At 36.7% G+C, this 13,009-nt stretch overlaps 1 protein-coding gene across 1 annotated transcript; it reads right to left on the reverse strand.

The window, feature by feature from the left end:
* Positions 1-2,617: 2,617 nt before the first annotated feature.
* Positions 2,618-9,077, reverse strand: osr1 (odd-skipped related transcription factor 1). Its single transcript, XM_052151113.1, has 3 exons — positions 8,831-9,077; positions 4,087-4,798; positions 2,618-3,463 (listed from the first exon to the last, which is right to left on the reverse strand). The coding sequence occupies exons 2-3, from the start codon at positions 4,746-4,748 to the stop codon at positions 3,331-3,333; spliced, it is 795 nt and encodes a 264-aa protein (XP_052007073.1). The 5' UTR covers positions 4,749-4,798; positions 8,831-9,077; the 3' UTR covers positions 2,618-3,330.
* Positions 9,078-13,009: the final 3,932 nt, after the last annotated feature.

Here is a 13,009-nt window from a genome sequence, read left to right on the forward strand (position 1 = left end):
TTCTGCAGTGGGCTGTATTTTAGATCACAGTATTTAATACAAGCATTGGACTTTCTGTCTGTCTCTCTGTCATTTTCCTGCTGACAGAAAGGTAGAACTTCAAGGCCAGATGCTTCCGCACATAATGAAACATTTACTCATGGTGCTCAGCTGAAGATAAAGCATTGCTTTAATTTACAACACTGTTTCTTTCCATAATATTGACAAATACACTATCGGCTGGACAGTGCCATGAACTAGCAGTGAGTTTTAAAACATTAAAACATTATTTAAGTTTGTCATGGATGAGCCTCACAATTAAGTCACAGTAACATAAAAACTGACTGCCTTTTTGGTGAAAGAACAATCAATTTCATTTTATTTGTTACCTTTTACTGTAGAAAGTAATTTATCATAAATAATCATTTTCAAAACCTATAAATACAAGTGTAAATTTCATTATTATTGTATTATTTTGAATAATTATGATAATTAAAATAATTAATATTATTCATTAATATTTTTGATTTCTGAATGAATTTTGTTTTATTATAATTAATAGTAATAATAATAATAATAATGCTTTATAGTGTTTGAGAATATCTTCCTAAAATTGAATTATACTTCTAATCACTCTGTATGAGAGGAGTTTTGAATCTTCGGCCCAATGACTGTTTTCTTGCAAACGGAGGCCAATGATGTCAGAGCAAAATAAATCATGACAGTGCACGGAATCTCACATCATACACAACCCACACACATACACACAAACACATATTTTAGAATTCCTGTGAACCCAAGAGACAAACTCTGGGTGTAGAGCAGGAACTGTGTCACAGATGTTGTAAAAGTGTTTAGCAATCTTACTATAGCAAAGTCCATAAATTTGATGTTGTGGCCTGAATTTGGAAAGGTGAGCATTTAAAGATTCTTTTGAATTGTGCATGGGTCTGAGTTTGTGTTGTTTAGTTAAAGAACCAATAAGGAATCCGTATAACACCCCGACACCGGGGTGGTACCCTTGTTTTGGGTAAATATCTGTAACCTTAAGGAGACAAAAAGAATCCCCCCCCCCCCCCCAGATGGAATAATAAAACATATAAACATACCTTTAAAGGTACACAACAGGACCTTAGGGTAAAATGATGTACCCAACATTTTAACTAGAGATACAGACAAGGGCGTAGATTTGGATTTGTGTTTGCAGTGTAACGCATCAAGATGTTGCCATTGATCATGGTACAAATATTATAACTAACCTAACCCTTACCTCCACCCCATCCTCCCTGGAATCTGCTCCCCTGAATGCAGAAAAGGCAATTTTAGGGTACCACCCCAATGATAGCCCTTTTATATTAAACTGTATCTTTTTTTATGAGAATCTTTGTATTTCTTTGAAATCTGCCTCTAGTTTTCCACTGATAAGTCTGTGGATTAAAAGCATAGTTCACCCAAAAATACAAATTTTGACCTCATGTCCTCATGTTGTTCTAAACTTGTATGACTTTCTTTCTTCCATGGAACACAAAACGATATGTTTGGCAGTAGGCCTATGTTAGTCTCACTCTCAATAACCATTCACTTTCATTGCAACATTTTTACATTAAATGAAAGGGAATGGTGACAGAGGCAAACATTCTGCCTAACATTTACTTTTGTGTTCCACGGAAGAGAGAAATTTATCATCAGGGTAAGAAAATTATGACAGATTTTTCAATTTTGGGTCAGCTATCGATTTTACTCTGTTTAAATAGATTAGGTCTGAGATCACCTTGTTTATGTAGAGTCTGTACAGTGTAGAGCCACAGAATATAACACTTCTGAAATCTGAAACAAGTCCTTTTACCTCTATAAACACCTCTGAACTGTGTTTGCAAGTGTGGCTTATTATACTGTTTTCTATATTAATACGCTTGAGCCCACTGATGGTACTGAATACACATAGCAAAATTATTTTTAAGCTGTGGTGAGTTAAAGCTCAAAGAAAGAATCGTTCTGTTCATCCTGCTCGCTAATGAGGACAACAGCAGATGTCGTCCTCCAGGCACATATGAGGTCAATCCCCTGTCTTCAAATTGTGGCTCCTTTATTGATTTATTCACTGAAGTGTGGAACACAGTGTTTATCCATGCTTATTGGCTAATGTTGAATTATAGTCAGTGAAGATAAAATCCCCTTTATTTAGACCTATTGCATACTTCTTTCACCATTTTAAGGATCGGCAACAATTTACAATAAGGTTCTGTGTGTTATCATTAAAAGTGACATTAGTACTTTTAAAGCATTTATTAATCATGGTTACGTTTCATTTCTACATACACATATTCTATCATTTTTTTAAAATAAAAGTTAGTTAATGCATTATGAAATAACATGATCAAACAATGAAAAATATATGTATATTTAGCATTAACCAAGGTTAAAAATGCTGTAAAAATCATCGGTCATTGTTAGTTCATGATACCTAATCCATTAGCTAATGTTAAGAAATGGAACCTTATTGTAAAGTGTTACCAATTCATTAAAACACATTCATGTTTCACAGTTTTTTTTCTCCTTTAAAAAAATGTGTTGTGAGCAAATGTTGCATTTGGGATAGGGTCAGGGTTAGGATTTGCATTGACTTACACAAACATGCCTTTAATAAGGAAATGACTATTTATTTTCAAAAATAAGTTTAAGAATCCAGTGATATATGTAAATAATCAATAATCAGATTAAAGTGCCAAATATCAGTTATAAAAAGGGAATCTGTACAAAAGGAGGAATTACATGATTTGAATGAGTCTTTGGAGAGAAGAGCTGATCGCTCCAAACTTTGGGTTTTAAATGTGAGAACTGTTGTGGGTTCTGCATAGGTTTCAAAGAAACTGCCTTCATCAAGAATAATGTCAACAATATCTGGAAAAACATCACTGTTTACAAAAATAAAACAACACATTATTCAGAATGGAGCAGTGCAGACTAAAATCACATATCTCACTATAGCTGTCCTCTTTGGTGTTGGTGATCTGAATTGCTCTTGATTTTTTGTTCTTTTCTATACAAATACATTTGACATTCTTATATCCATGTTATAGCTTCTGCTGAGTTCCGTGACTTCCTATCCAGGTTCTCTGTTCTGTTGTATTAGTCAAATATTTAGGCATCATTGATGTAGGTTATACTGAAGAATGGTGCCATTTCTGTATGCTCTTCTGTCAGACCTAATCCATCTTTGGTGTGTTAAGCCATTTGCACAGGTCCAAGGCCCTACAAATGTTCTCTCTGTGGCCTTGGAATGACAATGTAATTGGCTAGTGTCTATAAAGGGCTGGTTTTACAGTTTCCCCTTTGATGAGGCAGATGCCTTCACTTTATCTTAGCTGGTTTAAGCTCCTTGACCTGCATGTGTAATGTTTTGTGGACAGCAAGTGTTCTGGACTGACAGAAACCCTTTCCACACTCTTGGCATTTAAATGGTTTCTCTTTGGAATGGATGTACCTGCAGATAAAGGGAAGACAAGAGAGAAACATTTTTGTACATAAACCACACAGATTTAACGTTGCCTGAGCTCTCCTCTGATTTAATATCCTAAGCTTCAGCATGCTGCCAAAATGTGAAGTGAGCTATTGAGACATTGGTGATATTAAATCTTAGCTAGTGCAAGTATTTAGATGCTTTGTCACAACAACTCTTTGGGTTTGCAAATATTAATTAAGTCACAAACATGATATCACATAATGTATATTTTGTGATAATTGTTAGTAAGAGCAAAGAGCCAAGATTGTATCATCTCTGAAGAAATGGAGAAGATTGTTCAGCATGTCTCAACTACTTTAATATAAAAATATCAAATGTCATAAATAACCAGAGCAGGTGTGGTTTGAGAAAATAAAAACTGATTTGTTTGTCATCGGTCATCATGTTAAGGTTTGTTATTTTAATAACAAAGGTGCATAACAGAATTGTACCCCGTGTTATAACTGGGATGATGGGAGGGTAGTACCGTGTACAGTTATAAACTGTGAGGTCATAATTGGAACAAAATCTGCCGGTAGTAAGGAGTTTTAAAGGGGCCAGAGTTTTTGCTACATTACAAGATCACTTTACTAAGATGTTCTTACCTGTGGTCTCTCAAGTGGTCCTGCCTCCTGAAGGCCTTATGACAAATGTCACAAGTGTAGGGCCGCTCATCTGTGTGTGTGCGCTCGTGGATCAACAGGTTGTAGGACTTGGTGAAGTGGCGGCGACAGAACTTACACACAAACTCCTTTTTTGTCTTGGATGGGAGTCGTCCTCGGCTGGGCTTCCTTTCCGGCGAAGAGAGCTTGGCCACATCTAGAAGGCATCCTAATGAAGGCGAACGCATGTGCCCACCGTTAGTGCTCAGATCTTCCGCCTTCAGCGCATCATCCTGCGTGGCGGCCGCTGCAAGGTTGGCAAAGTCAAAACGTGGTTTGTTCTTGGAAGATGCTCCAGAGATTGGCCCAGGGGACTCTTGCTTGCCGGGCTGGATGAGGTGGGGGAACAGAGGGATTGAGGGAAGAGGAAAGCGGGCATCCACTAAGCCAGGCAGTTTGGAGAAGGTACAGCGTGGCAAAGTGAAAGGTGGGTAGCCCAGAGTCCACTGATGCAGGTGGACGGCATGAAGGGCACTGAAACTGTAGATGCTGGGCACGTGGTCAGCAGGCAGCTGCAGCCCATTGGAGGTCTGAAGGAAGGAATAGTTTGCCAGCTGCAGAGAGGGATGAAGAGGCACGGGTGCTGGGAGTGTCTTACTGCCCATGACTGACAGATAGAGAGGATATGAAGAATTCCAGGAATGATGGGAAGTTTCTATAGGAAAATAACATTGAGAGAAATGAGTGGAGAGGTAACTGCAGCTACTATCATCAAGGCTGCATGAATCCATCTACTTTTATTGTTCAAGTTTAATGCTTCCATTGAAACATTGAGATTATTTCACATCATGAACGATGTGAAAAATGACACAGTGTCTTTAATATGTTACACTGAATATGCAGACAACATTTAAATTGCTGTTATTTAGTTGTTATAGAGGTTTGAGCTCTTTTGTAGTAATATTTATTTATGTTTGGTTGTTTTTATTTTTGTTTGTTTTTTGCAAATAGTTGTTTCATGTGGTCACCATTAGGGTGATCAGAGTCCCCTTTGGTCATGTTTGACCCTGTTAACTCTATTCCAGGTCTCCTTGTGCAAACGACTGAAGTACAGGTGTCCATGCATTTCTGTGGAGAAGTTTATTTAATGATTGACCTGGAATCAGATATAATGTTTTTTTATTTCAGCTGTGTTATTACCTAAATTTGAGCAAATCTGAGTTATCTACATGCATCTAGTTACTATAACTTAAATAGTTAAGTACATTCTATATGAACACCAAGTTAAGTGAACTTAATTACTCAAGTTTTCGAGATTTCATTACTCAATTCAACTGAGGGAATTAGTTTTCTTAATCATTTCAGTAAAGTCAACTTATTAGGGTTTCCAAAAAAAAAAGAAAAAAAAAAAAAAAAAAACGAGGCACCTTGTGTCTGACATATTGAAAGAGCACACATGGAGTAGCCTAAAGCATAAGCCTGGCAGAAGAGAGAGAGTGTGTGTGTGTGTGTGTGTGTGCGTGCGTGCGTGTGCACGTTTTGGCGTAGGTGTCTTCTATATGCCGAATATATGCCCATGGCCATGAAGAGAAAGACAGCAGGTGACGTATCAGCCTCAACAGTTTAATCAGGTTGGATGAGAACAGACACAAAGCACAATAACTCCTCTTTGTTTCATCAGGAACTGCATGTGCACACTCATTCACACAAACAAGCTTGGTGTGTTTACAGTGTTACTCATTTTGTCTGGAAGATATTTGAAGCACCACGTGAAATACAATGTTGTGTTGTGTTAGATTACTGTGAAAAAAAAATGCTATTTAAGGATATGGATCTGGTTATGAAGGAGAGGTCAGAATAGAGCTGCTAAATTTTTACTAAATGTGTAAAGTGAAGTGAAGTGAAAGAAAGAAAGAAAGAAAGAAAGAAAGAAAGAAAGAAAGAAAGAAAGAAAGAAAGAAAGAAAGAAAGAAAGAATTCCATATATGATGCAAATAATGCCGCTTAACGTGTGTGTATATTTCTGTCTAGAATACTCGCAAGTCTGATCTTTGGTAAATAAAGTCACAGTAAAGTGAAATAGCTCTAGTCTTTCTAAAGCTCAAAGCTACCCTGGGGATTTGGACGCTCTGATCATGGCACAGAAGTAATTGACTTTTACTTACGGGGGTCATTAGAGGAGATCAGGCTCGTACCCTTAACCCTTTGAAGTCCACATATTTTAAAACGAGTGATGGTGGGGAAATGTGTTTCCTGATCTATCCGCTTAACCGTTAAACCTAACGCCAGTCGACAAAAGTAATCTTCAGTCTTATCACCATCACGGAACTCAGACATATCTATATTGTGGGATTTCACAAGTGCTTGGACATTTTTGCGGGACATTGTTGGATAATTAGTCAGATTTGCGCACCGTGTCTGGATAAGTGCAGGATAAATCACACTAGATTTTTCCACCCACGCCAGGCAGAATCAGTGTGGGGCCAGAGCGCCTATACCAGACAAGGTGATGAAAAAGGCTCAGAAATCACACCGCAGTTTGCTCTGATCTATTCCCCATCCACCCAGGGCTGTGCATCCCTTTCAGGTCTGAAAGGTATATATACATGTATATATTATCCAAAAATACTGTAAAGGATAAAAAAAAACAGTTTGTAGTCACACATAACATTTAAACAGATCTGTGTTCCTACAACCACCCATTCACTTGAATGCTCAATTACTCAGCCAAACATACTGTCAGACGCATGCCAAATGCCCATCAGTAACTTGCCTTATCAATAGCTGTGATTGCTTGGATTAAGAGCTTTCATAAGCAGCGCACTGAGTGCGCGGAAGTCATCAGCATTTGATCTTTTAAACGCGCTCTTGGTGTAAATGACCTTCTATGAAGATCATAGAAACCTCGATGTGTATTACAGGAATGAATCATGGTCTTCCGATGCATGCATTAACAACAGCCCTCTGGTCAATTGTGCAACGATTATCAAGTAAGTGTATGTTTTCTTTTATCCGAGCAGCCCCCCGAGAGGATGTGATCACTTAACCCTGGGTAGAGGGAAACACACCATTCATTAAGCACCTTGAACAAACACTTTACTAAATATACAAAAATACCTAACCATTGTGGCGAAGGCCTTCCTGCTTTTGCACCTCACCGGGATTGCAGTTTGATGTTGCCTACAGTTATAGTGCTACTGGATAATATGGAAAATCTTTAACAGTGTAATATTATAAAATTGAAAATAATGGGCACAACATTGTCAAATTTAGACTGATGCATTATGTGATGTCAGATCAAAATATAAAACTTTTAATGCCGAAAAAGGTCACAGGCCAAATACTAATAGCCTATAGTTCGAAGTTTATCATTTTAAATTGCCATATTTTTTATCTATGCTCGATGTGATATCGAAATTCGTTTCTTGTTAATTTTAGAAATTCAACAAATCATGCAAACATAATTTTTTTCTCTTCATATCAAAGTCTTAAACGTGGTAAATTAATTCTAACAATGTATTATTTAATTGTCTAGGCCCATAGGCTAAACGTTCAGTTGCATAGCCATTTGTAGGCTAAAATAATTATGACACGTATTAATATTATTATTATTTTATTGTTGGATAGATTTAGATTAACGTTAACGATAAATTAGGACACCTTAAATATACAATTAAAGCATTCAATCTAAAATAAACACATTCTAATTTACTTAAATCATTTTAACATTATTGTAATAGCCTATATATATATATATATATATATATATATATATATATATATATATATATATATATGATATACATATATAAGACTATAAAATAAAAAAATAAAAAAAAATCGTAATAGCCTACTGTCAAATGTCTACTGTCTAGCTACATTTGCAGGATTTATTAACATTATGCTGGATTTTTCTTAGGTCATTACTACCGCCTCTGAATAGGTTTGTTTTCATGATTTAGTTGTGCAGCTTCTGCAAGACAAGCTGTATGAGCATCGTTTAAACTAAACAGTAGCAAACGAATAACGGCTCATTTTTCATTTTAATTTTTTTACTTCGGGCATCCCTGTAATGGTCCATTCAAATCATAACCCAGAAACGAATTTATTTTTGTTATAGTTTTGAAACGAAAAACATCGAAAGACAAGACCTCCAGTGAGCTTGACATAAGAGCGGACAATAGGCTACATTAAGTTTTCTTAGACGTCACCATCTGCGAATCTTCGTTTTAGGTTAACAACATTTATGCAGTGAAAACAAACTATTTTATTATAACTTACTAGCTCTTAAATATATATATATTAATGCGTTCATACAAATGAACTTCAATGCTTTTTTTTTTATGTGCGCACATCTTAAGGCATCCCACCTGTTGAACACTGATCCGATAGATTTTAAGAGCTACATTAGCTACCTTGCTGTGACCTTTATTTGCTTTAAGCAACACATTATATTGGAATACGTGAATTACAAGTTGATAATTGTGCCAAGGATATATTTTTTTAGATTACAGTTAAAGTGGTTCAGGTCACACAGTCAAACCCCCAATTCCGAAGTGAAGTTCCCTCCACATCATGCTACAAGCAATTGTTCGCACTGTTCATTAATTCTTAACATTACACATTTGTTATTCACGCCTACAGGAGGAAATCATTGCCAAATCACCGATTAACTTGCAATATGCCCATAGACTAGAAAGCAAAATGCTTTGTAAAAATATATTCCAAAATGCAAGAAAATATTTACCAGCTTTTGGAGAAGCGGGACGATCCAAATATAATTAAAGTCGCTTAGACTTCCCACACCGGTTGCATCAAAAAAGTTTCACAAATACCAAACTCTCAGTCGGTTCGCAGAAAACTACGTCTTCCTCAGCATGTTCTCACAACAGAGACACGGGGAAACCCTCGAAGTTCTCACAGCTGTGCTCCAGCGGTTGTGCGCTGTGAGTGTTTGGTTACTCGGGGTAGAAATTCACTCTCTCTCTCTCTCTCTCTCTTACACTCTCTCTAGCTCTGTCTTGTGGTCCCAAAGTCAAACCGCCTCTTTATTGTAACATAACCCGCGACGTCACACAGTCAAACCCCCAATTCCGAAGTGAAGTTCCCTCCACAGCCTATGCCGGGGACTGGATTTAACTATAACTTTTGAAACGTTGAATTTGGCAATAACTTTGCAGGCTGAAGACAACATCTTAAAGAAGTAAAGAGAAATAATAGATAAATAGTTAGTCATTTTGCATTAAATCATGTTAGGCTAATGTGTACGTATACTGCATTTTAGTATACAGCAGCAATAATATATATATATATATATATATATATATATATATATATATATATATATATATATATATATGTGTGTGTGTGTGTGTGTGTGTGTGTGTGTGTGTGTGTGTGTGTGTGTGTGTGTGTGTTACTATATGTTACTATTATTATTATTTATTATTAATAATAATTAAAATATTATCTCACACTATTGCCAGACACATGAAGAACCTTTAATTTCTACAACTATTCCAATATCAAAATAGGCTAATTAAATCAACGATGGCATTGTTACCACAATACAGAATGTCACAAAATAATTTTTTTAAAACAAGCTTCTGTGAGGTGGGGGCAGCAACAAATCAAGCTACGCTTTGAATTAATTAAGGCAAATATACAGCTGTCACTTTTACTTCTGCTCTCCACAAGAAACACACGAGAGACCGATTTTAAACGTCCCAAAACCATTAGTCAATTTGTCACCCCGACCCCAGTGAAGACAGATTAAGTGCACGAGCTTGATTTTCGTTACGCAGAAAAGGTAAGAAGTGCACCTCTCTTTGATACGAAGTGAAGTGTAGTGGAAATTCTTGGTATACACTTTTCCTCCTGGGGTCAAACACACCGATAGTGTAAACTGTGAAGGTGAAAAATTCGCAACACAATCTCACAGTTGTGTATATAAGGCAAGAAAGGTTAACTCGTTTAATTTAAAATGAAATTAGAAATGGAACAATAAGCAAAACTGCTTTTGCACACTGTTTTCACTAATTGGTTTTGATTACATCGCAAAAATGTGACATGTTCAGTAATCTGTATGTTTCATGTGTTTTTTGTTTTGTTTTGTTTTTTCGAGTGGGAACTTAAATTGTCAGAAAGTCAGCAGTGGTTTCTCACTTTTTCTCTATCCCTTTTGTTGCTTTTGTTTTTGTTTTTGTTAGGAAATGCTATTCAATACAATAGTTATAATCCAGATTTTCACAAACTCTGACTGGGAAAACACTTTTCACGATATCATACATTTATCTAAGATGCTTTTCGAAGGTCCTTCTTGTGAGACAGAGAGGCGCGTTCAACAGATCAGTGTAGGACAAAGACCCAGGCGCTTCCTTCAAGCGCTCAATACGCGCCACCTGGTGGCGAGACCGCGCAAAGGTGCAATCCTTACTGGAGGGGTACAACTAAGCGCTACTACTGGAGATGAACCTTTCTGCAGAATATGGTTTCAAATACTTGCAATCTGCAAGTGATTCCAAAGATTTGTGTAGCTGGTTGAAACTAAAGTTTACAGGTAGATTTGTAGCAGGATTTAGCACCCCTGATATCCTGACATATTAAATTAGAATTTTTAACACTGGTTTTACAAAATAAATGTTAACTATTTTCTTTTTCTGATTTAGAATGTATTTTAGATATAAAGATAAAGCTATTGATAAGACTTTCCCAAGTTAACATCTGAAAGGCCCATTTTACTGATCAGCTGTTGTCTATTGGCTCATGCAAGTTTTGAGTGAAAAAGTCAGTGAAATTTATTCCAGCTGATTTTGCACTGTTGAAGACTGAGAGAAGAAGAAAGCTCTGCCTGTCTGTGAGTCCGTGTTGCATCGCTGAGCACAGCACAATAGCCCTGACCTCAGGAAATTAATCAGCAAACCCTGCCACGGAAGCCTTGCGCCCACTCCTCAGCTGCTTATAATAAAAAACAGCAGCGAGACATCATTTACATTTTTGGAGGGAAAAAGAAAACAAACTGTAAAGAATGGATTTGGTGCGAGTGCAGGGTGTGCATGTTTAGAGCGTGGCTTAAACATACAATACACTTGGCGTTGACACACACATGCACACAAACGCACTCACACACACGGTTGACTGAGGATAAAAGGACTGTTTACAGCTCACTTACATATTTCATAATGACTATTTACATCACTTTCGATAATCTAAACACTTCAGCCACTGAAAGTTTAACATTTCAAAGTCAGTGAAGTCAGAGAGCTCTCAAGGTCTGAACTACCGACGCCTGTCTAAATACAGGCCCCTTTCTGTGTCTATCACGCTCTATGGATTCCTGATGCATGCTAAAAACTCACATTATGAGACTTTTGAAAAGACTATTAGACTTAGTGTAAATTGGTATAATAAACATGTTATTAGCATGTTATGTGCTTGTTATAACATTACAAAAATATTGTTAGACTTAGTGTAAATTGGTGTAATTAACATGTTATTAGCATGTTATGCACTTGTTATAACATGTATGTGCATATTAATATCCTTTTTCTAAAGCCAACTTGATAGGTACATTGAGTTTACAGCCTAAATCTCAATGTTTCCATTAAAATCTGCGACAAATCTAAATGATTTACTATGACCAGTCATGATTCCATTCCCAGACAGTCCAGTTACATGGTTACCATAACTACTGTCTCAAATACAACAGTAAATCTCTAAGGCAACATTACACTAACTGCATATTGTTAAAATCTTTTTAGTTATTTCCAGTTTAATTTGAATGCTTTTTCAAATGTCACTAGTATTCAGAAATCAGAGAGACCCATGTATTAGCTTGTGTATTTCCCTTATAATAAAAGCAATCACAGCTGTTCATATATTAGCGAGAAAGAGAGACGTATAGGGCTGGATTGTGAGTCAGCTGGATGGAATGGGGCTTGGTGCTTCTCAGGGAGGTAATCCAGCACGGCTTTATGTTCAAGCTGAAACCACAAAGTCATAACGATGCCCCTTTAGGTCACTTATTCCCTCTACAAAAATAACAGGTTTTTAATGGCTAATGAAGAACAGAGGTGTAGCTTCTCTGAACCACTCGTGGTTACGTGAAACTGCTGTGTTTTTAGCTCAGATGGCTTTGGAGGTGATTGGGATAATTGAAAGCTCAGAATCACTTCTAATGCTTTAAGAGTAAAAGGCTGTGTTTAGACTTAAGAAGGATCATCTTTTGACAAACTTCTCAATGGTGACATATGCCGGATGGTATTTATGGAGGAAATTATTATGCTTTTCACAGGAAGACCCAATACATGTTACAACTGCTCTCAGATTTACTGTAGCCTGTAAGGATAATTTAAAAAAACACGATTAATATGCACGGCAGTTGTTTGCATGGATTTAGTGTCCAAAGTCAGAAGTTTATGCATTTTGTCAGAGTTGCGTAAGGTCCACTCTCTGTCCAAGATCAGTTTTCTGAAGAGGGTGTGAACAGTAGGCTTTAAGTTTGGCCCACTTCACCGGAACCACATTTACTTAGAATAATTACAAACATACACTCTGTTGTCGAATTTACGAGCCCCGTGCTCTTATCCTAATCCTGCCCTATTGAGTTTCATACCCTTCAGTTAAAGCTAACATTAGAACATCGATTAAGCATAAAAAAAGTCATGGAGTTTTTTAATTTGATTATGTTACATAATATCTTTAGCCTGCTTTCCACAGAAGGATATGTTTGAGCAGGTATAAATTCCTGAGGAAAAATTTGTTATTTTGTCCTCCAACCTCACATTTTATGGAATCTGGATTTCTGCCTGCCAATGTTTGCAAAACACATAACATCTTTATTTTATAAGAAAGCTTTTTAATTCGCACCATGTAACACATTGGCACCACTATATGTTTTTGATTACAATGGTGGAATTTTAACCAT

Source organism: Xyrauchen texanus, chromosome 20 (genome assembly GCF_025860055.1).
Source record: "Xyrauchen texanus isolate HMW12.3.18 chromosome 20, RBS_HiC_50CHRs, whole genome shotgun sequence".
Lineage (NCBI taxonomy): Eukaryota > Metazoa > Chordata > Actinopteri > Cypriniformes > Catostomidae > Xyrauchen > Xyrauchen texanus.

Coding starts and splice junctions, on each gene's coding strand:
- osr1 (XM_052151113.1), bottom strand. CDS start 4,748: ATGGGCAGTAAGACACTCCCAGCACCCGTGCCTCTTCATCCCTCTCTG. Junction 3,464..4,086: donor GACCACTTGAGAGACCACAG/GTAAGAACATCT, acceptor CTTTATCTGCAG/GTACATCCATTCCAAAGAGA.